The sequence below is a fragment of the Penicillium cataractarum genome (genome assembly GCF_028827025.1).
Source record: "Penicillium cataractarum strain IBT 29864 chromosome Unknown utg000001l, whole genome shotgun sequence".
Classification (NCBI taxonomy): domain Eukaryota; kingdom Fungi; phylum Ascomycota; class Eurotiomycetes; order Eurotiales; family Aspergillaceae; genus Penicillium; species Penicillium cataractarum.
In genome coordinates, this window is record NW_026622737.1 from 4,696,711 (window position 1) to 4,723,076 (window position 26,366).

Below are 26,366 nucleotides of genomic sequence, written 5' to 3' on the forward strand. Positions count from 1 at the left end.
TGTCCTCGTTAAACCCATCTCCCCTCCCACTTCCCTGGTCTTTCGAGCTCTTGCGCTCGGTGGTGAGGAGGGGAATCATGTCGCTGAATATCTATATTGCTCATTCCGGCGAGCATTTGCTGGCGGATCCGGTCGCTTCTGCTTCGTATGTTGATTAACCTGGTCCATGAGGGGGTGCCTTATGGGTGTCTTGTGCCTCCGAATCACCTCCGTATGCAAGCTAACGCCGTTCTGACTGATCTAGGCCGGATTCTTTGAAAACATGGATCGTTCGAAATACCTCGATTCCGATTGCCAGGCAGATCTTGATGACTGCCCGAGGGAAGAATGTCAAGACCCAGACGCTCGCCACCGAGGTATGAAAGCTATATTGGATCAAAGGCCCACAACCATCCTAAGGTGAAATTGAGCGAATTCTAATTTTGGAAACCCAGACCGAGATCTTTGTCTATGACCGGCAGTACGTGAGCGAACCCGCCGACTTCGAGCTCCCCGAGCTTCCTGCCCTGGAGCCATTCCAACCACAAAGCCCTCCGGCCTCGTTGACGGACCAAAACGACCTACAATCATGGCGGAATTTGTTCATGACAAGGAGAACTTGGGCGCTGGATCTATCTACTCGCTGTGGAACGATGGACAAGAATGTCAAGGAGCATAACGAGCGGACTGATGTCATCAACCGCGCCGTGGGTGTTGCCTTGGAGAACCTCAAATCACACGTGGGAACCTTGGAGCATCGCTTCCAGGAGGCACAGACATGGGCCAATAATTTACTTGAGGAGCAGCAGGCTGCTCTCGACGGCTGGCAGCGTGCTCTCCAGTCGCTGGAGAATATCCCGGCTCGGAAGGACTTCCCCATGCTCGGGCGCCCATCCACCCCTAAGAAGGATAAAGATCAGCCTACAGGAACGTTGCGTGACTTTATCGATCTCAATGAAGTTCAGCAAGCTGGCTCGGATGCAGCAGTCGTATCTCCACGCTTTGCGGGACAGGCTCGGGACCTTGAACAGGCCGTCAGTGATATCGCCTCGGATACACAGGCTTTGGTGGATGAGGTGGTTGTCGCATCTGCGGATGGCGAGGATGGGTTGCTTGAGGAAGTGGAAACTCTTGCAAAGAAGATCGGTTCCGATTACGAACATGTGCTCGGCTTGCCCAATAATCAGAAGATGCTGGCCAACGTGTCTCGGCTTGCGCTGAACCATACTCAGAATCTTCTGCCGTCATTGTTGGACCTCAGTGGCGATCTCCATCATGCCTTGCAGCAAGCAGTTCGCCGACGCGCCGCTGCTGAGAAGACAGCCTTGCAACACATGCGCACCATCTCGTTCATCGAGTCACGCCTTGCCGACGCTCATGCGCAGCTTGTCAACTTTGGGATTGACAGCAATGCATTTGATATTCTCTATGCTGTGTTCCAGATGCCAATGATTTACGGATCGGTTCTCATTGAGTCGGCTCGGCGGCGTGAATGGAATGATAAAATCAAGAGCGACTCGTTGACCCTGGCCGAAGAGATGGCCGTTTTGAGAGATGAAGAACAGCGCCGCCGGAAGAAGTGGGTCAAAACTATGGGCGACTTCATTTCCTTTGGAGACTCTACAACGCCAGGGATAGAAATCAACCTCCACGGGCAAGATAACGACTGGCCCGAAGTCAATCGAACCGAGATTGAGACATATATTGAAGACCTTCGAAATAAGCACTCTTTGTCGAATATTGCAGATGACCTGGCCCAGCAACTCAAGGACCTGGATGCGCCAACTCGCCAGCAAAGGCGACGAGCAAAAGCGTTCAAGAACGGGAGTGTCTTCGACCTGAGTCGGAGTTCTATGCTACTACGCGGCGACGACATGGTTCGAAGTCTGCAAGAGGAGAAAGGGAAGTTGGAGGAGAGGCTCAGGGGATCGGACAGTCGCATTCGAAAGTTGGAAGATCTTCTTCATCGCCAGAGCCATATGAGTCGGCCCTCGAGCGGCAATTTCGGACATGAGTTCCCCCTCTCTCCCGCGTCGCCACACCCCGATGCCCTCTCAAGGCGGTCTTCTGTCTCGTCGAGGCGTGTGTCGATGACGCAGTCCCCCGAGGATCGAGCTTTGGTCCAACGCATCGTCTCCCTAGAAGCGGAGCTCAATGTGGAGCGGGAGACAGTGCAACGACTTCATAAAGAAGCCCACGCGGAGCGTCAGTCAAACTCTGACAAGTACCAAGAGGCCCAGTCCACAAAACAAGATCTCATTGGGAACCTCGAAGCCCGACAACGCGAGTTTGAAGACGAGCGAAGATATCTGGAGGCAGAGGTCAAAAAGTTTCGACTGCGCACCGAAGAAGTGGAGGAAGAGCTGGATAGACTTGTTGACGGTCGGGAGCACGAGAAGCAAGAGGTTGATGAGCGGATTCTTCAACTCGAGACTGATCTGCAAACTGCTCATGAGAAATCTGCTGAGGCAACTCGCACGATTGGTGATCTCAACGAGCGGGTGGAATCTCTGCAACAGAACGAACAGAGTCTGCAAGCGAAGATTGAAGATTTCGAACGTCAGCATGGTGAATGGACTCAAAAGGATCAAGACCATTACAATGCTCTACACTCGGCCTTTATGAATCTGTCTCCTGGGGGCTCGGTTCCTATCGACGTTCCTGGTATCATCAAAGCTATTGAGGTACTATCTGAAGGCCTGTCGATCCATGTAAAGAGTGCAGAAGATAGTGCCGCGAAGTTGACGACCGAGAACAAGGCTCTGGAGGAGAGAATATCTCAGCTGGAATATGAGCTCGAGGGACGGTTGAAGGTTGCCGATGACCGTGAGGCCCAAATCAATCGATTGACGGAAGAACTTAAGAAAGAAAAGTCGGACCTGCACGTTGTCAAGGCTGAGCTGGACCAGGAGCGCTCCAAACTGAATACATTGCAGTCACAAGTTTCAGCTGGCGAAAGTGGTTCTGACGCGTTGCGAGAGCAGATTGCGGAAGAAGAACGAAAGCAGGCCGACTTGGCGCGGAAACTAGCCGATGCGGAGTCTCTAGCCCGGGATCTGAAATCCAAGGAGGCAGACTGGGAGAGGAAGGTCGAAGAAGCCTCCAAGGCAGAACAACACGCTGTGGCTAGACTGGATGCCCGAGGCACCAAGTCTCATGACCTGTCCAAGCAACTATATGCACAGGTTGAGAAACTTGAGCGTATGCTAGAGCAGCTCGGCTTCGCAATTATCCAACAGGACGGTCGCTTGATCGTCCAGCGTGCATCCAAGCTCAGCGCCTCATCTAGTCTGGGCGAAAGCATTGCTCAATCGGGTATCGTCACGGCGAGACCAGACTCGGGCCTTCTAGGCTGGATGCATGCAGACACCCCTGAAGACGAGGAGGCCAGATTCCAATCCTTCATGGATAGCCTAAACCACTTTGATGTTGCCGTCTTCGGAGATGTGGTGGTCAAGCGTGTTAAGGATATCGAGATATTGGCCCGCAAGTGGCAGAAAGAGGCCAAGGGCTACCGCGAAAAGTATCACCGAGTTCAAAGCGAAGCACATGAGAAGATTGCATATCGATCCTTTAAGGAAGGAGATCTTGCTCTGTTCCTCCCTACGCGCAACCAAGCCATCCGCTCCTGGGCCGCCTTCAATGTCGGTGCACCACACTATTTCCTACGCGAGCAGGACTCCCATAAACTCCAAACACGGGATTGGCTACTCGCCCGTATCAGCAAGATCGAAGAGCGCGTCGTTGACCTATCCAAGTCTTTGAATGGTGTCGCTCCAGACCGCCGCTCTCTTGGTGACGCTAGCGACGGCGCCTCCATTGACGAAAATCCCTTCGAGCTATCCGACGGCCTACGTTGGTACCTTCTGGATGCCACGGAAGAAAAGCCCGGTGCCCCTGCGACACCTGGCATTGCTAAGAGCACCGTTGCATCCGCCCACGTCGACGCCAAAGGGAGCATTCGTCTCAAGCGACCCACAGAGGAAAGCACCGTCGCCCAAACCTTGTCCAGAAGCCTCGAGAGCCGTCGCAACAGCTCAAACTCGAAACGAGGCACACCTACTCCCTCGCAGAAGGCCAACGACTCCTCCTCTGATCTAGTCCGCCCTGCCGAAGCGGATGCCGGCTCGCAGCCTCGCGAGTCAGCCCCGATCTTCGACGAGGTGCGCCGTGACCTGCTCCTCGGCCCGTGAAAAGTAGGACGCAGATCTATCTTTTCCCGGGTCTGATTTAAAGTACCAACACGCTAATCTGATATTGCTTTTATAGGTACAGAATCGAGCGCGGATCCCTATTTCTGCCAGCCAGTCTCTTAATCCGGGCGACATTGCCACATCTCCGGCATCCCCGCCTTCCCGATCAGCTTCTACTCGTCGTCAAAATGGGGCCCGGAGACCATGGGAGAAATTGTGGTCCCTTGATTATCGATTCGAAGATGCCTCTCAATAGAAGGGTATTGAAAGCCTGAGCGTCGGGCTGGGGTTTATGGAGTATTCGCGTTTCCTTTTCATTTCTTGTGATTTTGCTTTTTGGATCCTTTTTTTCTACTTGGTTGTTTTTGCTTGTTCCTCCTCCCGGGCCACATGTGTGGCCGGTGGAGATTTATATGCCCTTGATGGAATTTAGTTTGACGAGATACCCAATAGTACATAGCCTCATCTCTACGAATATTTCTGTTCCACTTACCACGTAGCCTCCACAACCTCCGTAAGCAAGCCTTGGTTGTTCGTGGTTTTAGTAGTACACATGGAATATTATTTTACAGAAGGAAATCTCTGGGTATATCTTGAAAACGGCCGTTAAAATGCTAAAATTAATAATGTAACCAGCCCAGCTATATGCATATGAAACGAAAAAAACCCCCTTGAATAGAGAACAAAACGAGACCAGGATCACGTCGCTGTCTCTTCAGCGCCGGCCATACCCACCAGTTCATCATCCCAGAACTGGCTGAAATCCACATTCTCCTCATCGAACATCTGCTTAGCCTGCACCATAGCACTCCGCTGCCTCTCTGGAGTGAACCCACCAGGTTGCGAGCTTTCCCACTGGACCAGCTCCACCCAGCGGAAGAACAAATCCTCCTTCCCCATGGCAGTCAACCTCTCCCTGAAAGCCAGGATCTGGTCTCGCTGAGCAGACTTTTGGCGTCCGGCGGGTGTGTTTTCGTCCGCAACGCGCCAGATCAACCAGCCATCCGAGTCGGTGTGAACCAGCACGGCCGTACGGAACTCGTCCAGCTGTACGCCCTCGCCCTTGCGGGTTAGGTCGACCAGAGCATGGGCGCGGACCATGGCGCTATAGTCCAGATTCCAGTCCTCGTCGACGAGTAGGTACCCCGTCTTACCGATACGCTCGGGCGTCACGGCGGCAACGATTTTGTCGCGCATAGCGTCGTTATCGCGGATCCATTTGTTGCGCTCGAGCTTCTTGCTCCAGCTGCGCTGGCTGCGACGGACGATAATCTCGCGGTCCCGGAAGCCGATGGCGCGACGCCAGCGCACGGGGCCGAGAAGGAAGTGGATGGGCCAGGATAGGAACAGCGTCACGAGGTAGTAGTCGATCAGGATGGTACCGACCCGGCGGAGAGTGATTTGTGCCAATTCCGTCCACGGTGTCGAGGCGACGTCCACGCTTAGTGAGCTTTCCATTCCGACGAGAATGGCTACTAGCGCTGGGTATGTGCTGAAGCCCCAGTATACGCGTAGAGCAATCACTGCTGCCACCACCACGTTGACCACTGTGGGGACAGTGAAGGTCTGCCATTTCAGCTCCGTTGCTGAGGTGTCGATATGGACTAGGTATACCTCCTCCGGGGAGAGCGGGTCGAGGAAAGGGTTGAGAATCGAGGGAGCCTTAGTGAAGGGTGGGATAGGTCCAGAGGAGACGGAACTTGGGGTCGAAGCGCCCGATGAAGCTGGTGTTGACGCAGGCGTCCTCCGGCGGGACGATTTCTTCGCCATGGCTGGAGTGTAACTGGATGGACAGCGGACTTGATAGTGTTTGTTCGGTTCTTTGGTGAAACCAGGATGCACAGCCGATCGGGGAGGTTTTTCCTTCTTATCTGTCGCGTAATTTGAAAGTGATAGATGATCGGGGCAAGTGAGCGGGTCACATGTCACAGCATCGAGTCACTTGCGTGGCAGGCGATGCTCGCATGATTTGGCACTCGCCAAATGAAGCAGCAGGCAGAAGTGGCTGCAGACACAAGGGTGGCAGTGTGAAAAAGGTACTGCACTGTTTGACTCGTAGGCAGAAGAGGTAATCGAAGTTGTTAAAATTAGAGACAGTAATGAAGCTTGTTGCGGGCCGCTCTAACCCCTTTGGGGAATGCGGGAGCTCCGTATTTACGTGAAGTACTTCGTTAACGTGGAAATAATCCAGGTACTCGATCTGTATCAACCAACAAAGGTATCGAAGGAGGGATCTTTTTCTAAAAAGTCTGCGGGAGAGCTGCCTTTCTCTTTTCCCTCCGTCGTCATGGCCTCTCCCCGCAAGAGCGACCGAGCTGCACTCGCGCGTCACCACCACCCGCAGTCGCCCTTTGCTCGCGCGCGAGAGCCCAGCTACGAATTCGATCTCGATAATTCAAATTTCCCTACACCCTCAAAACAGAACGGGACGCGTCAAAGACCCAGCTTCCGCACTGGAACACTTTCCGGCGCGTATCGAGCCACTTCACGTACGAGTATGTCCGACGACGGCGCCGGACTCGGGTTGACCACCAGCCCGCGACAGACCCGAGAATACATTAGTGCGCGTTCGCCCTCGTCGGATATGTCAAACCCACCGGAAGACCTCGCCGATGTATACAGGAGGATTGAGCAAGACGGAGCGCTGGCAGACTTTGCACCGCTGGACGATTGGGATGCTCCACTCGATACGCGTCCAGTAAGTCGGCTGAGTCGCTCGTCGCCTCGAGCGAGAGAACGAGAATTTGAAAGTCGCGCATTCTCAGAGGCGAGCTTTGCCAATGAAAACTCGCCACGCAGGAGGACTACCGATTACACCAGAGACGAACAGCGACTTCGACGTGTGACCGGCAAGGATTCGCCGGTGTTCAGCAAAGCCAAGGTCGGGAGTCGAGCTGCTCTCACGGCGGATAATTTACAGCGGAGGGAGGAGGAAGAACATGTTCACATATCAGAAGAGGATGACGGGGATATTGGTCCAGCGTTGAATTTACCCCGAACCTGGGGGAGTCGAGCTGGACGTGGTTCTGAATGGCTCAGGAACGTCAGCGGAAGCACTTCATCCGAGCAACAAGAGAGGAGGGAAGAGCAAATGCCCCTTGATGATGCCTTGCAAACACGAGTCAGGGCAGAAGATATCCCTCCCCGGGAATATTCCGGCCATTCATCCTCGCGGGCTATTGAACGAAGCAACCTTCCAGTCCGGAGCGCTCTTGGTGAACGTACCGCCAATCTTCACGCCCAGGGATTACCCCAAGACAACAAGAAGGCCGAGATACCTGGTCGTGACCAGAACGCACTGCAAGGCGAAGGAGTCCACGTACCAAACACCCCCATCGTTGTCTTTAAAAACTCCGGCTTGAACAGGCCAAGTGCACTGAAACGAGACTCGCAAGATTTGCTCCGCAAGCTTGCACGAACCGAAAGCCCGAAGCCTGAACAAATGCAGACACCTGATCAACCAAAGCTTTTTGAGCGGAGGATCTACGACAAGACACCCAGAGTGACGGGTGCCTGGATTGATACTCCGATGACTGAGCGGGTGAAGGAGATTCCTCCAGATTTGACCAAGGATATTGTTCTACCATCGGTGCCTGTGAAGGCACCGGAAGCTCCCAAACAGGAACAGGAGCCGCCAGTTGTTGTCCCACCACCAGTCACACAAGTGAAGCCAGAGTCGAGGGCTTCAGAAGAGCCCGTTGCTGAAGCCCAACCCGCCAAACGGAGCAGAGCATCTGTGATCCGACCTAAACTACCTAAGAGTGGCCTTCAGACAGTTATCGAGGACGTGAGCTCCGGCAAAGAGACTCTAGACCTGGGAGATGACACAATTGAATCACTCCAAGCAATTATGGACGACCAGACTGAGCTCAAAACTGAGGAAGAGGAGGAAGCTGCCTACGAACAGGAGGTGCTCAAAAGACTGGAGCTGGCCAATGCGAATGGTCAAGACTCAGTTGATATTGATCGTCTAAACGATAAACTTCATTCACTCGTGAGGAACATCAATGAAGTGAAGAAGGGGTTGAATAGCCTGGAAGATCATGTTATCCGAGATGCGGCTATTGTGTCGAACCCAGGCTCTCCTAAGAAAACTGGCGCGCAGACACTGCAATCTCACTCGAGTGAGAATTGCGAGAAATGCGTCCATGGTGATGGCCGTGTATACGCTGCTATCCCACTCCCCCGCCTCTGGAAATGGGATCCTATAACCCACCGTCGTCAACTCACCAAGTTGGGTTGGTTTACGTTTATCTCGCTCTCTTGGTATATCATTGAATGTCTGATGTGGGATCTATATGCCCACCCATCAGTCTCCGAGACCTGCGATGGTTATTGTCTACAAGCAGATGCGCCTGAGTTCCCATTTGTGACCGTGACCATGCTCTGGCGCTGGTCTCATCTGGGGTCTCTTTTGGCACCTATCGTCACCATCTGCGTTGCTTTCTTCCGTCTCACGGCACAGCTACTTGGTCTGTGGGATGGCTATGTTGATGAGCCGCTGCAGCTAAGCAACATTGTCGGCGAGATTCGTGTGAATGGCACGCCAGTCTCGTTCCCCTGGTTAACGTCTCCGAGTCAGACTGTTGTACCGTCACAACCATCTCCACCGCAACAGCCCGTGTGGACTCCTCGCAATGAAGTCCCACAAAATGAAGCTCCTATCCAGTGGACTGATGATCGAGTATCCATGGACGAGGATGAATATCTTTGATTTGTGTTTTATTAATGAGAATGGGCATTCATGGGTGCTCTTATAGCCGGAAAGGTGTTCTTGGTTTGGGAGCCTGGAAAAGGCATGAAAATTAGGGCATGGTATCAGCGCAGTATTTAACATTATTTACAATTCATATTTACCCTGTGGACTCTTACATTTTATGGTTGATAGGATCTGAAGCGCTGTTCAGCAGTACGTACTCATCATATTTACTAGATTTCAAACTTGTTAGGTGCGCGTAGTTGATTTGCTTAGGCCCCGGCGGCAATAAACTGTCGTTCAGGGGGCCTGCCATGGATCTGAGCCCCCAAACTCGCAGGGCCTTGCCCAAAACTACGCACTAACAATGTGTAGAGCAGGCCCTGGCGCAGGGACTTGCCTTCTAGGGTATAGTTCTATCTTTAGATCTCGAGTATGGCATCATAGTGGCTTTGGCCCCCGGACGCCACGCAGATCCCTGATCCCCCACAAAAGCAAAATTGATCTCCACTCTTTAATAGTGCCTCACGAACGACTGTTAAACTGCAATCTAAAGCTCCTAGAATCAACTCAAAATGCTAAAAGCCAAACTTGACCGCCAAAGCGGCTTCTACATCGACCTCGACGCGCCGCCAAAATGCTCCTTCGTTCCTGGTGACAATATCGCCGGCAACATAGTCCTGCAAAAAGATAATATTATCACGTCCAAGGCCACGCTCAAAGTGGAGTTGACGGGAATCGCAAAAACACAGATTGGACAAAGTGCTACGAATGATCAGTTGCATAGAACGTACCGCGATGAATGGCACTTCTTAGCCCCGAATCAGACGACGATTTTCCAAGGACCGCTACACATATCCAAGGGTAGCAGTGAGGCGTCTAGCTGGCCATTTCAATTCCAGATCCCAACCGAGCCAACGTGGCCGAAGCAAAAAATGCACATTGAAACCGAAGGCTTCATTTCCAAAGACAGGGATCATGAAGCGCACCGCGTCTTACCGGGATCCTTCTTTAGCAGTGGGGGCTTGGGACGGTTGTACTCCGAAGGTTCGATTGAATATGCACTACAAGCATGGCTTCACTATAAGCGAGGTGATACGCATCATATCGAGCGTGCAAGCTGGCCTATTGATGTGGGATTTCCCGTCTGGAGTACAACCGGGCAGCTTTATCAAACGATCAAGTCAGCTACTCCGGATATGATGATCCAGAGCCAGCGATTGCGCCCTGGAATGGAAAATGCCAGTTTATCGCTCAAACAAAATACCCAGAAACTCTTTGGCTCGTCCAAGATTCCGGAATGGCATTATAAGATTGTTGTTGAATCGCCGTCTGTCGTCCAGCTCGATAATCCAGTGCCACTCCCTATTACACTGCAATTCATCTCGTTGCCCGACAAATCTAGTATTGGTGTTAAAGATGTTGCTCCAACTGTCCGAATCAACTACGTGAAAATGGCCGTGGATACGGTAACGGGCATTCTAGTGCCCAGGGCGTTGAACATGTCTATTAACCGTGAGCACGATTCCTCTATCGATGTCGGGTTGGAAAAAGTCTTCGAGAATCTCGAGACGCCTTTGGAGGTGACTGTTAAGGCTGAGGGCACCGAGTCCGTTGATATTGGGAGCATGTTCAAGCTTGCCCTTCATACGGACTGTGCGACGGCCGGTGAGCGACAGCTGAACGGCTGGGTGGTTAATAAGATTGAGCCGGATTTCGTTTTCCCTACAATTCAGCGGAGGAATTATTTGCATTTGAAGATCAACGTTACTATAGCGGGGGAGACGAGAACTGTTGATTTTAAGAAGGCGATGATAGTACTTGCACAAGCTTGATGATGAATAGAATGGAATTTACGAAAGGGCTCGCTGTATGTAGGGGTTGTTTCGTATTCTCACATATATTTCGAACTTCCAGATGAATTCATTTCATGAATTTCTGGACAATATGACACATATAACATGGGTATAGAATGAGATCCATCTCAGATAGTCCTCGCACGTATTTACAGCTTCGCCTGTGCACGCCACTCCTTCAATAGAGCCTCCTCATCGCGGACTCGCCAACCGGCAGCCTTGCGCATCCGAATATCAACCTGGTCGTCATCAATCTCAGACACCTTCTCAAATGGGTACCCGAGGGATAATTGTAACCCGTGCTCAAACCATGTCCATAGCCCAGTTGGTTTGACACGGCCAGCCGCAGCATCTCGACAAAACTCGGACAGACTTTTGAAAAAACGCTTTCCAGTTGGGGTAGAGATCATCAGTATCCCATGACAATGCGGCATTCCCTCGAATTGCTCTGCGACAACGGGTACACCAGCTTTGTGCATGCGCCTTGCCAGGATGAGGCCTTCGTCTGTGAGTAGTTCTTCGCCTGTTGAGATAAAGACAGGCGGTGCGTCTTTCCACAGTTCCGGCTTCGCTGCGAGGGGAGAGGTGAGAGGGTGGAGCATCATGTTTGCGTTGACGAACATGTCTACTCGAGGCGGAGTCACCGGCCATATAGAGCCAGGTGGGAACGGCAATGGTGAAGCGGGAGCGGGTTCATCTGGGTCATCGGATGGTACGACCTTCATGTCGAGGTAGTCATAGTTTTTATTGCGGATGATGGAGGGCATGGCGTGGGTCATATCGCACCAGGGCGAGATTGTAGCTACGCCTGCCGGGAGCTCGATGTTTACCTCTTGGCCATGGAAGCAAACTGGTCGAGACGCTCGCTTCAAAGTGAGAAGTGTCTGTAACAGAACAAGAGACAGATTCCCGCCTGCAGAGTCACCCGCAATGATAATCTTGTTCGCTGGAACAGGCTTGTGTAGGGCACCCGGAGGCGGGTGAATCAGTGATAAGTATGCCGTTAGCGCATCGACCAGCGCCGCAGGAAAGGGGTTCTGCGGTGCAAGTCTGTATCGCACCGAGAGAACTGGGGCTCCCGTGAGACGGGAAAGATGTGCCACTGGTACGCGATGCGTGCAAGGGTCCATCAAGCTGTAACTATGAGTACTTGACGAGGGTATTAAGGATTTGAATTGTTCAACTCACAAGTAGGCACCGCCATGGAAATAAAGGATGGTCATATCAGAGGGAGATTCCCTTCGCAATTCGTGATACTTTTCTTCTTCTGAAAGATCAGGCTGTGGTGTCTTCTTGCCCACTCCACTGCGATAACCGGTCCATTCAGCCTCGACTGCTGCAATCGGGGGCATGTCGAATGTCTCATTTCCCGTCGTCTTAAGATCTTCAATGGCGCGAATAACAGCATCGCGCACATCGAATTCTGGCTGTGGTAGGGTGACCTTGGACACCCACATGGGTCCCTTGATGCCGGGATCGCGCATGCTACTCCTCTGCGTCTTATCGACGGGCGCACTGAAGGTCATGAAGGAGCGAATAATGGATGTCGTCAGCTCCGTGCGAATGTCTTGCTTCCCCTTGACGGGAGACATTTGAATTCCATGGAGGACGAGGGTTTTCAAAATCAATGGGATTCGGACAAGTAGCTCCTTAAGGAGGTGGATGGTCCGTTTGAAGTCGCCCATCTTGAGCAGAGTAAGGGAGTGACTTGGAGCACTGCTCCCGGTAGGTTGGACGAGGGATGACAGAGAATGATCCAACAGACTAGGAGAGCTTCCCTGTAGGGAACCAGCTGAGACCGTCAACTGGTTATAACTCATGAACTGGTCGAACACCTGGAGAAACCGGATCCTTGGGAGTGGCGCCAATCGAGCCGAGGTCCGTTTCTTTTGCGGGGTCCACTTGTGCCAACTTCTGACTGTAGAACACGTCGAAGACAAGACTAAAAGTTGAGAATTAAGCACATGCTACCGTACTATAAAGAGAGGAGATCTAGAAAAGTCTTTGCTGGAATTTGAGGAGAGATATGTCCGTTTTATGAACTTATGCCAGCCCTCCGTATATGTGCGGTTGGTATAGTCCCTGTTATCTGCACAACGTCGACCCTGACCCAGAACGCCGTTGCAAATCGTAAACTCATGGTATCGGATGCCAAAATGCAGCAAACCTAGATCAAGGTTGTGGGGAAAGATCCTCTGATCTCTCGGCATGAACTAGTGGTGCAGCCCCCACAGTCTCCGGGCTGCTCAGGCGATCTCGCGCTTGTTGAACATCGGGCACTCCACGGAGAGGATGCAGTTCTTTTTGATAAACAGCCTCTTCTTCTTCCTTCAGACCCGAGCCGGTCGGATCTCTACGAATGAGGAAACTCTGCACTCGAGCGTCATTGTGCGGCATCTGAGCGACCGTGTGCTGTCGACGGCCAGTCAAGAACCGCATCGAATCCTCGCTTACCTCGCGCAAACGCTGCTCATATCCTGAATTCAATTGTCCAATCCAGGAAGCTTGTACGGCACCGCCGAACAGAACGAGCAGAATGACGAGCCGGGTAAAGGTACGTTGGTCAACAACGTGTTGCTGTTTCCCTTGATGGCGATTATTCCATCGTTCCCAGTCTTCCCACGTCGCATTTGCATAGATAGTAGGCCCATAGGGTCCCCAATCGGCTGATGCATCGGCTACGGTGTTATACCGTTTAGGATTGTGGTTCCATCCGGCTCCCGTTTGATCGTAGGCAGCTCGTCTGGTCGGATCGGAGAGTATTTCATGTGCGGTGACCACAATATGATACCGTTGTAGACGAGCTTCGGGAGTAATATTTCGACAGAGAGGGTGCTCGTCACATGGCCGATCTGGATGGTAGATCTTTACCAGATCATAGTACCGAGCTTTGGAGTATGGGGCGTTGCGATGGAGGTTGAGGACTTCATATGGAGTGAAGGACGAGCTCGAGGGCCAGGAATATGGCTGATCCGAGGTATCCGACGCTGTGGCATAACCTCGATTGGACCGGGATGTCCAGAGTCCAGGGCATGAAGCACCGAAGCTCGCGCGAGTGGGTGGCAGAGTCGTGATGGACGGACTCAGGAGCTGAATACCGCCATAACTGAAGAAGCTGGCCTTCTTGAACATGGCCGCATGATTCTAGGAAGAGAGCAGGGTAAAACTCCCGATTGCTCTCTGGTGATTTGAAATGAAGACGGCAAGTAGTGAGGGGATTCGTCCCCTCACACGATGATTGGAGAAGGTCACGTGGGGTCGGAGCTTGATTTGCCGGATAATTCGTAAGAGCTCTGAGTGCCATCACTTCACAACAGCCTCATTCCTACTCGTCTCTACAAAATGGCTGGGTCGCAAGACGGCGACCGAGGTCGCCGGCAACGCTCGCCATCCAATTCTTCAAACCGGACCCGCGAACGCCGGCAAGACACCCGGGACGACTATAAGAGCTCGCGCCGGCGGGATGATGACCGTCGAAGCTCTCGTCGAGACAGTCCCCCCCGCAGATCGTCGCGCAGCCCTTCTGGGAGGGAATCTACTCGGAGAGACCATGAAAGATCCCGTCGGGATCGAAGGGATCGCTCTACAGACCCTGCCGACCAGGATCGCAGAAGAGATAGACACCGCAGCCATCGACATCGTGACGACCGCGACCGCGACCGCGATCGTGATCACGAACGATCCTCGAGAAGATATCGAAGCCCACGACCTCGATCTCGCTCTCCACGCCGATCAAAATCTCCAGCGCGTGCGCTACAACGGAGCGGCCCCCTGCCTTCACAATCCGACGCCTTTACAGGTGAATTGGTACAATCTGGCGATGCACCTCCACCCGAGAAGATCAAGCCCAATTTCAACCAGACCGGACGACTTGCAGCCGAAAGCAACACGGTCCAGGTCCAAGGGGGCGAAGGGATTGTCTTGAAATACCACGAGCCTCCCGAGGCCCGCAAACCTCCAGCCAAAGAGGCCTGGCGCCTCTACGTCTTCAAGGGAGAAGACTTGCTAGAAGTGGTGGAGCTTGGGGAACGAAGCTGCTGGCTGATCGGTCGTGAGAATCGTGTGGTGGACTTCCCCCTTGAACACCCAAGCTGTTCGAAGCAGCACGCTGCACTTCAGTTCCGCTACGTTGAGAAACGGAACGAATTCGGCGATCGAATTGGCAAGGTCAAGCCCTATCTAATTGACCTGGAGAGCGCGAATGGATCTCATGTCAATGGTGAGGCTATTCCCGCAGGTCGCTACGTGGAGGTCATGGACAAGGACGTCATCAAATTCGGGTTGAGTACCCGTGAATACGTTCTTATGCTGCCAAACTGAACACTCAGCTTCTTACATGCTTCATAACGAGCTGGAACTTTACGACCATTAATGAAAACATTTTGAATACAAACTTGATATCATGAGTTGTGATGTACAGTACAGAATGGTAGGGGCGTGACTATCCCCTACGCGGGGGAAGCGATGCAACGCCCTCAACCCAGATGCTCCCGCTTAGCCTGCTTGGCCTTGCCCTCCATCTCGTGCATCTTTCCCTTGACTTTCCCGGCGAGCTCCTCGGCCTGGCCCTTGCCCTTGCCCATATACTCTTGGGCTTCGCCCTTTACGTCTTGGGCCTTCGACTCGGCCTCTGCGCTGGTGGTACCGACGGTCTTCTTGACCTTCTCGCTAGCCTCTCCTGTATAGGTATCTCATATTAGCGTCCGGTTCTTCACAATATGTTTCCCGAGCTTCAAAGAATGAACATACTGCCGAGATCAATACCCTTGACTGCTGCGTCGGAGACAACCCGGTCGGCTGCCTTGAGGGTGTCCTTGGTAACATCCACGGGGCCCTTCTCCAGTCTGGCGGTCGTCGAGATAGATCGCAGTGTCACGGAAGTCGGGGCAGCAGCAGTGACCACCCGAGACCTGACAACTGGGACAAAGCGTGCGGCGGACATGGTGTGTGATTGTTGTATGAGAGTGCAAAGTACTGAGTTTGTAGAGAAGATGGGAGTTTAAGAAAACTTAATTGTTTCGAATTGTTTGCTGCTTGAAAATAGAGTAAGAATGTTTCAATGGTCAAACTTTTGGCGTGTCAATGGTGATTTATACCGGTTAACGTGAAGAGTTGGCCTTGTGTTGGCCGATACTTGGCAATCGCCGACGTCATCGGCATCGCATTCCTGACGTCGACAAACGATCACAATCCTGCCACCAGGTCTTGACTTGCTTACTTGCTACTTGATCTACGATTAACACTGGGGAAAATCGGAACCAGGCCTGATCCGGGTCATTCTTGTTGTTCTTGTTCATCGGGTGGGTTCTAGATTCGGCGCTCTCATGAACCTCTTGCTGTGGAGCTTGAGGGTAAACCTACAGGCCGTTTGAGTGGACGCACAGACTACCGTTCCCAAAAGATATACTAAATGTATTTAAACATTTCAAAATACTATCAACAGTCCTAGTTTCTAGCTCATGCAGTAATAGGTTTCCCCTGTGACAGTGCAAGACGATTCCGATGCCACTGAATCCCATGTCAGCTATAAAGTCACACACCAACAAGAAAAGGGAACCTACCTTTCCACAAGAAATAGGCTCGTACAGAGCAGGATGATCCTTATCAATGCACGACGGCACAACCTGACACACCGAATCAGGATTGAATCCCAAGAAAAACGGCATCGAATACCGAGACGTAGTCTGCCGATTATACACTCGATGCACCGTCGACTTGAACCGATTATTTGAAAGACGCTGTAAAAAGTCCCCGATATTCACCACTAAAGTCCCGGGTATAGGTCTCGCATCTAGCCACTCATCGCTCGCAGAGAGAACCTGTAGCCCGCCGGACATGTCCTGCCAGAGCAGCGTGACACATTGAATATCGGTATGCGAGCCGATTCCGACGTCTGTCTCGGTGTCCTCGGAGAGTGTCTCTGGGGATCCGGGGTAGTGGACGTATAGTCCGTCGGCGCCGGGGTTTGTTGTTACGGAGTCGAAGTAGTCCTCGGGCATGTCGAGAGCTAGGGCGAAGATGCGGATCATTTTGCGGGCGAGAGCTAGGCGTCGCTGCCAGAATTCAATGGTTGTTTCTCGGAATCCTGGGATGTGCGAAGTTCCCTCCCATAAGAACTCGTCGTTTCCGTAAGAATAGCTTGGATCGGAGAGAAGGGTTTCCGGGTTGGACATTGTTGGGTCATTCATGGGATTATAACGCAGTGAAAAGGTCTCCTTGCGATCTGAATGACACATGTTAATTTGAAATTCGGCCATCATGCCCTTTTTAATAGTAAATGCCTACCTCGAGTCTCTGTTTTGTTCACCTGCGTACTTCCAACACCATGGAAGCCATCCGCATGCTTGGACTTCTTATTCGAGACCAATTCTTTCTGCTCGATCGATTGACTGAAGAAAGCCTGAGCTGTGGAGAGAGCGCGATCCAGTAGCTCTTCCGAGATCCCATGATTCTTAATATAAAAGAATCCCGTACTCTCAGCCGCAGCTTTAACTTGGGATGCGATAGCTTTCCTCGCTTCAAAGCCGTTATCAATGGTGCTTAGATCGATGATTGGGATCTCATCTTCGGTAGGTAGTCGGGGCGGGGCAGTGGACACTCGACGAAACTCCGGTCCATGCAGAGTCAGTAGTTCTACCTGTGTGTATTGAGTGACTGTTGCCATGGCGTCTGCGAGAAGGGCAAGAATTGCGGGGTTTGAGTTGGACTGGGGGAGAGATTGAGGGGATGGCGTAAGCGGGTGGCTGCAGCAGATATCTATAACCGCGATACCAACATTCGGGGATTTTACAGATAACTATAGTCGAATCAACCAGTCATGAATCTCACGGAGAACGCCGATTTCCTATAGATTAGTGTTGACATTTCATGATAAGAATGTCTATCTATTCATGAGTCTGCGTCGGGTTTTCTTCGGTCTTATCACCGCGACTGTTCCAAGCCGAGTGGTGACTGGCAGTTCTTATCAGCGCGGTATGCGTGGCGTAGCCCTAACTACCGCTAGCATCTTGGCCTTGATTCTGTTATCCTGTTATCGCCTGATGTCTTGCTTCTTTATCTGATTGCGATAAACCATTTCGCATTATATTTCATTTACTTGAAGGTGGTCGCCCGGAGAATGCAAAGGAGAATCTCTCATTTCGCCTTTGAAAGAGAACGGCAGACTCCCACATCTGGAGAGTCTACTATACCAACGAAATCATGACAGTCTTACTATCACAGTTGAATGAGCGACTACTCGTCAAGGCCGTCGACAAGGATGGCGCACAGCGTCCCGTGGATATGTTGGACAATGACTCCATTCGACCAACACCAGCCAAAGATCGAACATGGACTCAATTCACTTACATGATGTTCTGGTTCTCTGCGACGGCAAACGTCAGCAATTTGTATTCTGCTTCCACGGGCATGACCATGGGCCTTACCATGTGGGAGGCCATTGCCTGCTCCTTTGGTGGGCAGATTCTAGCCGGATGCTTGATGGCGCTGAATGGTCGTGCCGGTGCAATGTATCGCATTCCTTTCCCCGTGCTGTGTCGGTCAAGCTTTGGTCCTTGGGGTGCTTTCTGGCCTACTTTAAATCGGGCAGTTATGTCGATCGTGTGGAATGGTGTTAATTCGGTTCAAGGAGCGCAGTGCTTATAGTAAGTTTACCATCGGATTTGGTGAAGAATGGAGAGGCTAATAGTGCCGTTTCAGTGTCTTCCTACATGCCATCTTCCCTTCAATCGAAAGAATCCCTGATAAGATGGGATCAAAGTCTGCCTTGACCTCAGCACAGATGATGTGCTTCTTCGTCTATTGGTACTGTCAAAATCAACTCCCAGCATAGCATATTAATCACTAACATCCAATAGGATCATCAACTGCGCATTCCTCGTTGTCCCCGTCCCGAAAATGAAATCGCTAGTCTATGCCAAAGTAGTAGTCTATTTTGCCGGTACCATCGCAATGCTAGCATGGACCGTTTCTCTTGCTGGCGGCTCTTCCCAGTTCCTTCACATGCCATCCACCGTTCACGGCACGGAGAAGAGCTACCTGATCTTAAAGTTCTTCTGGCTGGGTCTTGCATCTTGTGGAACATTCGTGTCCAACGCAGCCGATCTTCAACGCTACGCACGGAAACCCAACGATGTGCTCATTGGTCAGATTATCAGCTTTCCGTTATCGAATCTGTTGGTTGCGATCCTTGGAAATGTGATTGCATCGGCTAGTAAGGCGATCTTTGGAGAGGTACATTTCCTTCCCATATCAAAGCTTTCTACAGCCTTGCTAACCATCCATACCTTACAGTTGATCTGGAATCCTCTCAACTTTCTGGATAAGTTGATGGAAGGGGAGCGATATACCTCCGGAAACCGCGCAGCATGTGCCTTCATTTCGTTGGCATTCGTATATTCCACCGTTTTCTCCGCTATTTTCGAAAACTCCATTCCGTATGATCTTTCCACCAAATGCGACCACATATTAAGTCCACAGCTAACGCATCTACAGCGCCGGAAACGACATCGCTGCTCTCATGCCAAGATACATCACCATCAAGCGAGGATTCTTCATCTGCGCTGGTACGGCCCTCGCTTCCAACCTTCTTCGCACGCATCAATAGTATTTTGCTAACCACCGCTCCAGTCCTCTCATACGCAATCTGCCCCTGGTACCTCCTCTCCAGCGCCTCAATCTTCATCACATTCCTATCCTCCTACCAAATCTTCCTTTCCGCCATCGCCGGAATCCTAATCTGCGACTACTACGTAATCCGCCGCGGTAAGCTGAACATTCCAGCCCTGTACACCGCACACCCAGAGGGTCTGTACAGATACTTCTACGGATTCAACCTATGGGCATTCGCTACATATGTCATTGCCGTGGCGCCCAATTTCTACGGTTTCCTTAACCAGATGGGTGTTAAGGCACCGCTTGGGATTCAGAGATTCTATTATGTTGCTTATCCGACTGGGCTTTTGGTTGCTTTTTGTGTTTATTATGCTGGTTCTCTGGTTTTCTCGCCGAAGGGCATGGTCAAGGGGAGGGGTTGGAGGGAGCCCAAGGACTATGTTGATGAGAATGATCCGGCCGGGGAGGAGGGATATGCGATTGATGGGGTGGAAGTTGATGGTTCTGCGGCTGAGAAGGGGACTTTTACTGCTGCGAAGGAAGTAAAGTTTTGAGTTTAGACTTTGGATGGTTCTGGACCGTAGTTTTGATGAATTTAAGACGGTTCTTCTATCAAGTTATTTATAGGATCTTGTTGCTGGCCTGATTGGGATAGCTCCTGCTATACTCTGTTTCAAAAGAACTTCTGGGCATACCAGTAAGAAGATCCTAAGCATACAGATGAAACACAAAGCAAGTCATATAGAAAGGGTCAATACCTCAGCATAGCGTTTTCCGTCAAAGGGTATATTGTAACAGACAGAAGAAAGATCTTGAATAAGTGTACAAAGTAAAACATAACAATGCCCGAGCGAAGCAAATGCAAATCATAAAACAAAACCAAGTCCCACAACAACACCCACAGATGCAGATATCTCAGTCCCACCTAGTAGGTTTTATCTCCGTACCATGCACCGAGGAGTCCTCAAAAATGGCCCAGCCAGACTCCAGTCCTCTGCAAAACATCATATATCCCTTCCATGACGTGACACCTCATAGTACATATAGTATGCAACCCAACCGAATCCCAACAGAAAGCTAATCAGCAAGAAAACAATGAACAAAACGACACCTTCCGTAATGCAAATGCCCCCAACAAAACAAAACTCAATCAAAAACACGATCATTAAACTGCACACCCAGCCCGTTATAATTCGGTCTCGACGGGGAACTCCCACTCCTCGGCCGCATCCCATAAACCTCCAGCGCCAGCGCCGGGGCATAAACATGCCCATCAGGATCCAAAGGCCCCGACATATTCGAATGGTAAAGTTGATATGTAGGCATATGCCTCGGTGTCTGTAGTCGCCCTACCTCTTGTAGTCTCTGTCGCGCATCACGAACATCGACGCGGTGCCCCCCGAAATGTAAGACTTGTGCGGCAACCTCTGGATCCCAGGAGATATCCATGTGTCTGAGACGTTCGTCCACTGAGCCTAGTCTTCGATGGGTTGATGGTGGGTAGAGGTTGTCTGATTGGATTGCGCTGGCGCTGCTTGAGAAAGCTTGGTCAGAAGGCCAGCTTCCGCCGGTGGAAAGGGCTTGTTGATGCTGATGCAGTGGGGTTGGACTGCGCGTGATGTCAGTAGGCTGCGCGAAGCTAGATGCTGGCGAGAAGCGAGGTGGGGATCGAACGGGCTCCGTTGCCCAGGACTGATGTGAGAAACCAGATGACCCACGAGAGAGGGCTTCAGACCCAGGGCGTTCGGCGGCTACAACTGTTGAATCGGAAGGGGTAGCAGATAATGGGAGAGACCCTGGCATGATCGCGGAAGGATGTGCAACCGGCACATGCTTAGGGGCCATAGGAGAAGAGAAAGCGGGACCGGGGGCATGTTGAGGCACTGAACGCCTGTGCGGGATGGTTATGGCAATATCTTGATCGTAGGGTAAAGGCGGAGGAGGATATTGCAACGAAGGCGTGCTTGCGGATAGTTCTCGGATGGGAATTCCATATGGGAACAAAGGAGTGCTCGCAGACAAGTCTCGGATAATAGGCTCAATGTTAGCCTGTATGGAAGGACGACGAGAGTTTATCTGCGAGGTAGGGGCAGTATGCAGATCCAATGCTCCAAGCGAGTGTCCCAAATACTCTCGGCCTGGGTCACTGTAAGTTGATCGAGTCAATGGCTCGGCGATTATCTCGTGAGATATTAGGTCGTGAGACATTATCTCATGGGATAGTGGAGATGCAAAGACACGGCTTGCCTGGCTGTCTAGAGATTCCACGGAAGGCTTCATCTGTAGCCCCGAGATAATCTCTGGGCCCCAGGGAGCTGCTGGGATAGATGCTGGGCGTCTCATCTGAGCCTCATTTGCTTCTAGGATCCGCCTCGCGGCGATGCTCGCGTATGTTGGCACATTCTCCTGGTTGGAGGAAGGAGGGGTGTTTGAAGAAGATGAGCTCACGTTATCTGAGCTTGAGCCCGTCTGGCCACCACTGATCCGGCGAACGGCAGCCAATGCTGCTTCAGCCGCGGAAGACAAAATCGAAGAGCTTTCACTCTGACCCGAGGACACGCGACTAGATGATCCTCGTCCTTCGATTGGAGAGACCTTTACCAATGGGGTATCTGGCTTGGCGCCTCGAAATCGACCAGGCCCTCGTGGCCGCCTGTTCGGTTGCCTTGGTCCCGTTGAACGGGTTTTGAAGTGCCGCTCAACAAGCTGCCAGTCATGCGTATCCTCGCGAGGAACAGGTGGACTCGATGAGGGAGGAGACTGTTTCGGTCTCTCTGTGGCTTGACTCATCTGCGAGAGTGCCGGGGAAATACGAGGTGCTTCCTTTGCTTCGCCGTCCGTCTCATAGCCGTCCTCCGACTCAGAACCAGCTTGTCGGAATATATGAGGAGGAAAGAGCTCCAATTTAAATCGAGGGGGACCCATCATTTGCTCTGGTGATTCTGCACGAGACCCGGACTCGGTCCAGTTCCAGGTAGACTGGCGTGAGAGGCCACCTTCGTCGGCTGACGAATCAGGGAATGACGATGAGGAGCTGCTCGAACGGTCAAAGACGGACTTTTGGTTACGAGCCGACTCTTGCGAAGAGCTCGGGGACATGCGATCAATCTCGCTGCTGATACTTTTCATCAATTGTCGCAAACTCTCGCGTGCTTCACGAATGACGTGTGGGTGATTCCCAATTGCCGGTTTCTTGGGGAAGAGCTCCGCCAGGCGAGATGCATGAGTCTCGTATTCGCGATAGTCCCGGACGAGTCCGCAGTCATGATAATGAGCCATTCTCTCCTTGGCCATCTCGTAAGATTTGCAGAGGAAGCGAGTAGCAACGATGAGCCAGGAGTCATAAAACCCTGGGTTCTGCAGATCCTTATACTCTTCATCCTTGATTTTTAGCTCATCACGACAGAAGCCCTGCACGACGCTGTGGATCTTGACCACATCCACTACCGAATTACCTCGGTAAATGGAGAAGAATCCATCCTGGCTACTTTCCGTGAACGAATCCGTCAACTGAGGAGTCACTTTCTGTTCGACGTGCATTTCGTCACTCGAATTCTGTGCCGATTGCTGGAACATATCCGCGTCTGATGTCCGCTCGACCAAGCCATAATGGATCAAGGTGCCCAGGGTGGTATCAAGGTCAGGGTCCTCCCCGGATTGAGCGCTAGATAAGATCTCTGCATTCTCCATAGTCATGATTGATCTTCCAAGAACAAGGAGGCCGACAGGAACATGGTGACCGAGAAAGGAGAGCAGATTGATCAGGTTCAACGCCTCCCGCTGCTTTAAGCGATATAGATCGTTCATGATGCACAGAAACGGCTCGGCCAGCTTCTTGTCTGTCACTTGATGCTTGACTCGATATCTTTCAATCGGTTTTCCCGTCGCATTGAGACGGTGGCCTATAGCATGAATCGCGAGAGGAAGGCATTCATAATGTTCAACCAGTTCTGTAGCCTTGGAAGCTTGATCTGGGGTAGGTCTTCTGATCCCGAGATCCTTGTAAAGAAGCCTGCAGGCATCTTCGACTTTTAATCGAGGCATAGAAAGGCAGTATGGTTCAAACAAGCGCTGCTTCTTCCGTAGTGTGGCATCGATGGAAGTATAAATGATACTGCACCTTTTATTCCACGGCAAAAACGGCCGAAAATCGTTAATATCGTCATCGTGGTCAAACGTGATTCCATCAAAAATTAACAACCATTCATTCCGTGATTGAAGCCAATTCCGAACGGCGTTCACGTATGTACGCGACTCCTGGTAATTTGGATCTTCGGCCTCTTTATGGTCCACAAGGGTGGCGGCTTGAGCAATCTCCCAGAAGCACTTATACGCGGACTCACGAGATTTTGCATCAATCCAGAATATGCCACCCGTGTAGCACTCACGCTGTGTAAAAACGTACTGGCGTGCTAATTGAGTCTTTCCAGATCCTGGGACCCCAGCTATTAGAACGGCCATAGTCCGCTCTGCGCGTGCTTTAGCTTTGAAAAGCCGCCTGTGAAGCTCCTCCAGTTCCTTCTGCATTCCAAAAAAAGATGCATTTGGATGGAATCCTGGCGGAGCGACGAAAAGGGCAGGTTCTCTTTGCGATTGCGACGGAAGGCCTGTTATGGGTTAGTGATTGAGACGATGGAAAGGACAGTGGAAAAGACCACTCAAAAGACGTATGAGAGAAAGTCACACAAGACGTACTATTCAAAGAGCGAGATAACGGCCCCACGCCGCCTTTGCTTAGTTCTGACACTGGCGAATTCCGGCCATTAGTGGCAGACCCTCGAGCGAGAATGGGTACGGATTGACCTAGGGATTTGAATGCTAGTCAGCGTTGGCCTGACTGAGAAGAATATATTGTGAACAGGATTGAATGATATCAGCTAAATTGAAAGGAGAACAAGAACGGGAGCCACCCTGAAGACGATCAAACACAGCTAGATACACAAAGAAGCGAAGAGGGGAAAGGGTCATAAATCATAGCCAGGAAACAATCAAATAGCCAAACGCAATTTCCTCAAACAGCGGGCTCCTCGATCTCGTAATCCTTCAATGTAACGGTATCTTTCGGCGCAGGAAGGAGGTGGGTTTCCCTACCAGTAGCAGGAGTATTCAAGTTAGGCATGCTTTGGCCGACAGGGTCTTCTGCGCCGCCATCGTAAATCTCGCGGGCCTTGGCCTTCTTCTCTAGGGTGCGAGTTTTGCGCTCTTCGATCCAGCGATCAGCGATCACGGAAGGTGCCTGGCGTGAGTAGCGGAGAATCGCTTCCGCAACCACTTCATAGCCTGATGAATTTTCGTCGTCGAATTTGCACATGTGGCTGTGGTCGGCCTCGATTCCGCCTCGCTCAACGCCCTCAAAGTATGGTGCAGCGGAGGCTTCGTCAACGATGATCTCCCGTGTACCACGTACATCCATCGAACGAGTCTCATGGAAGAGATATATATGAAATCGGCTCATGATGTCGGCGAAGAGACTGTTGATGTGTTGTAGGGTCTCGTTGTTGGTCTGAAGGGCTTTGATCAACTGTGGTGAACCCTCCATGACCTTCTTGGGCAGGACAGCCGTACAGATCTTGTGTAGCAATAGGCCCCATTTCGCAATATCCGAACCGTTGTGCGGGGTACCGAGGAAGAGGATGCCAAACGTCGAGACATAGACGGAGCGCAAGTGTTCGGTCTTTTCGTTTGACAGATTGCGGGAGTAGATAAGGGCACGCTTGACGACAAGACCACCGAGAGAATGACAAACGAAGATAATCGGGCGATCGGAACAACTGCGTAGCTATATATAGGAGATATTTAGTCAGTCTTGACAACGGAGAGAAACGAGGTTACCGTTCACATACATTCCGGTTTGCGGCAAGGTTAGAGGCCAGCGTTTCCGCGTGGCTCACGATCGAATCGCGCGACGCGCCATCGGTAAACGCCGCGACGTTTGCGTTATACCCGTAGGTCAGAATTCTTGGACGCAACTGAGCGAGGACGTCGGGTAGCAGATCAACGGGCCAAAAACAACCGGAGGTCTTGCTGGTCCAAGAGTTCTCGGGGTGGCCGTTCAAGCCATGAACAAAGACTATATCGACGGTGGGGATTTCCCCGCGCGGAGGGGCATAGACCTGCGTCAAGCCAAATGGCTTGACAGAGGGGTGATGGGTCATGATCGGAGATGGTTGTGATCAAAGGACAAACATTTCCAGGGAGATGGAAAAGGATCTCTCAAGTGGCAGGTCCGAGCACTTTTATAAGAGGAAGGCAGCAGGTGATGGTTGCTAATGTTTACTTGGGGGAAGGTTCCCCCTGACCCATTCAGATGACTGCGATCCGCGGGTTGAAGGGGGCTGGTACATTAATTATTCTGTACATACTACGGTAAATACCCTAGGATAATCACTCCGGCCCGCTGCAGATTACTCGATCCCCCGCTGCCTAGTAGACTGATCTCATTTACATCTGGGGCTGAGGTACAAGCTCTGCGCCACGGGGTATTCCGTACAGAGCGATACGATATACATAGTCTTATGCAGGAACCCAGGGTTCCGAACATTTGCCCGGCAAGGTATATCCCAAGGAGTATGGACGCCTGTGACTCATGGTCTATCTGATCAGCCTAGGAAAGGTAGTCCTAGTTCCAACTCGAACCCCCACCCTTTTCAGTATGCTGAATCCGTGGAAAGACAGATGTCTGGTCGGGGTCTTAAAATGGGTGTGGGAAGTAACTGCGTCGTGACATCTGCAGGTCAAAATCGACGTATCCACCGAATACGAGGGTGAAACGAGGGTGGTCCAGTGATGATCTTTTAGAATTATCTTTTAAATGGTCTTTCTGGATACCCCTATCTATCTTGTCTTGCTTGTCCTGCTATGAGACCAGATACCTAGCCTATACTAACCAGTCAACAACGTCGAAGACCCTGGTTATCCAGTACCAAGGCTATACATATCTTGACTGTATACTGCACCGCGATGCTTTCTCCATGCTAAGACACCGTATACCCATAGCGGAGACCAGAACAAGAAATACCATTGCATTTC

At 51.5% G+C, this 26,366-nt stretch overlaps 12 protein-coding genes across 12 annotated transcripts; 5 read left to right on the plus strand and 7 right to left on the minus strand.

The window, feature by feature from the left end:
• Window positions 1–77: 77 nt before the first annotated feature.
• Window positions 78–4,172, plus strand: atg11 (autophagy protein ATG11; the record flags this gene model as incomplete). Its single annotated transcript, XM_056694575.1, has 3 exons — window positions 78–145; window positions 245–356; window positions 435–4,172. 3 exons carry the CDS (start codon window positions 78–80, stop codon window positions 4,170–4,172), a joined length of 3,918 nt encoding a protein of 1,305 aa, XP_056561304.1.
• Window positions 4,173–4,871: 699 nt separating this feature from the next.
• N7496_001645 (uncharacterized protein) lies at window positions 4,872–5,942 on the minus strand (the record flags this gene model as incomplete). Its single annotated transcript, XM_056694576.1, has 1 exon — window positions 4,872–5,942. The coding sequence occupies one exon, from the start codon at window positions 5,940–5,942 to the stop codon at window positions 4,872–4,874; it is 1,071 nt and encodes a 356-aa protein (XP_056561305.1).
• A 517-nt stretch (window positions 5,943–6,459) lies between these two features.
• N7496_001646 (uncharacterized protein) lies at window positions 6,460–8,886 on the plus strand (the record flags this gene model as incomplete). The annotated part of the gene is made up of 1 exon (XM_056694577.1): window positions 6,460–8,886. The coding sequence occupies one exon, from the start codon at window positions 6,460–6,462 to the stop codon at window positions 8,884–8,886; it is 2,427 nt and encodes an 808-aa protein (XP_056561306.1).
• Window positions 8,887–9,443: 557 nt separating this feature from the next.
• On the plus strand, window positions 9,444–10,703 carry N7496_001647 (uncharacterized protein; the record flags this gene model as incomplete). Its single annotated transcript, XM_056694578.1, has 1 exon — window positions 9,444–10,703. One exon carries the CDS (start codon window positions 9,444–9,446, stop codon window positions 10,701–10,703), a length of 1,260 nt encoding a protein of 419 aa, XP_056561307.1.
• Window positions 10,704–10,873: 170 nt separating this feature from the next.
• Window positions 10,874–12,409, minus strand: N7496_001648 (uncharacterized protein; the record flags this gene model as incomplete). Its single annotated transcript, XM_056694579.1, has 2 exons — window positions 10,874–11,858; window positions 11,913–12,409. The coding sequence occupies 2 exons, from the start codon at window positions 12,407–12,409 to the stop codon at window positions 10,874–10,876; spliced, it is 1,482 nt and encodes a 493-aa protein (XP_056561308.1).
• Window positions 12,410–12,896: 487 nt separating this feature from the next.
• On the minus strand, window positions 12,897–13,856 carry N7496_001649 (J domain-containing protein; the record flags this gene model as incomplete). Its single annotated transcript, XM_056694580.1, has 1 exon — window positions 12,897–13,856. The coding sequence occupies one exon, from the start codon at window positions 13,854–13,856 to the stop codon at window positions 12,897–12,899; it is 960 nt and encodes a 319-aa protein (XP_056561309.1).
• Window positions 13,857–14,066: 210 nt separating this feature from the next.
• Window positions 14,067–15,044, plus strand: N7496_001650 (putative FHA domain protein SNIP1; the record flags this gene model as incomplete). Its single annotated transcript, XM_056694581.1, has 1 exon — window positions 14,067–15,044. The coding sequence occupies one exon, from the start codon at window positions 14,067–14,069 to the stop codon at window positions 15,042–15,044; it is 978 nt and encodes a 325-aa protein (XP_056561310.1).
• A 155-nt stretch (window positions 15,045–15,199) lies between these two features.
• N7496_001651 (uncharacterized protein) lies at window positions 15,200–15,666 on the minus strand (the record flags this gene model as incomplete). Its single annotated transcript, XM_056694582.1, has 2 exons — window positions 15,200–15,402; window positions 15,474–15,666. 2 exons carry the CDS (start codon window positions 15,664–15,666, stop codon window positions 15,200–15,202), a joined length of 396 nt encoding a protein of 131 aa, XP_056561311.1.
• A 515-nt stretch (window positions 15,667–16,181) lies between these two features.
• Window positions 16,182–17,388, minus strand: N7496_001652 (isopenicillin N synthase family dioxygenase; the record flags this gene model as incomplete). The annotated part of the gene is made up of 3 exons (XM_056694583.1): window positions 16,182–16,232; window positions 16,286–16,987; window positions 17,032–17,388. The coding sequence occupies 3 exons, from the start codon at window positions 17,386–17,388 to the stop codon at window positions 16,182–16,184; spliced, it is 1,110 nt and encodes a 369-aa protein (XP_056561312.1).
• A 536-nt stretch (window positions 17,389–17,924) lies between these two features.
• Window positions 17,925–19,891, plus strand: N7496_001653 (nucleobase cation symporter-1 family protein; the record flags this gene model as incomplete). Its single annotated transcript, XM_056694584.1, has 6 exons — window positions 17,925–18,367; window positions 18,423–18,527; window positions 18,581–18,956; window positions 19,017–19,159; window positions 19,218–19,288; window positions 19,353–19,891. The coding sequence occupies 6 exons, from the start codon at window positions 17,925–17,927 to the stop codon at window positions 19,889–19,891; spliced, it is 1,677 nt and encodes a 558-aa protein (XP_056561313.1).
• Window positions 19,892–20,483: 592 nt separating this feature from the next.
• N7496_001654 (uncharacterized protein) lies at window positions 20,484–23,864 on the minus strand (the record flags this gene model as incomplete). Its single annotated transcript, XM_056694585.1, has 1 exon — window positions 20,484–23,864. One exon carries the CDS (start codon window positions 23,862–23,864, stop codon window positions 20,484–20,486), a length of 3,381 nt encoding a protein of 1,126 aa, XP_056561314.1.
• A 484-nt stretch (window positions 23,865–24,348) lies between these two features.
• N7496_001655 (esterase/lipase family protein) lies at window positions 24,349–25,492 on the minus strand (the record flags this gene model as incomplete). Its single annotated transcript, XM_056694586.1, has 2 exons — window positions 24,349–25,116; window positions 25,181–25,492. 2 exons carry the CDS (start codon window positions 25,490–25,492, stop codon window positions 24,349–24,351), a joined length of 1,080 nt encoding a protein of 359 aa, XP_056561315.1.
• Window positions 25,493–26,366: the final 874 nt, after the last annotated feature.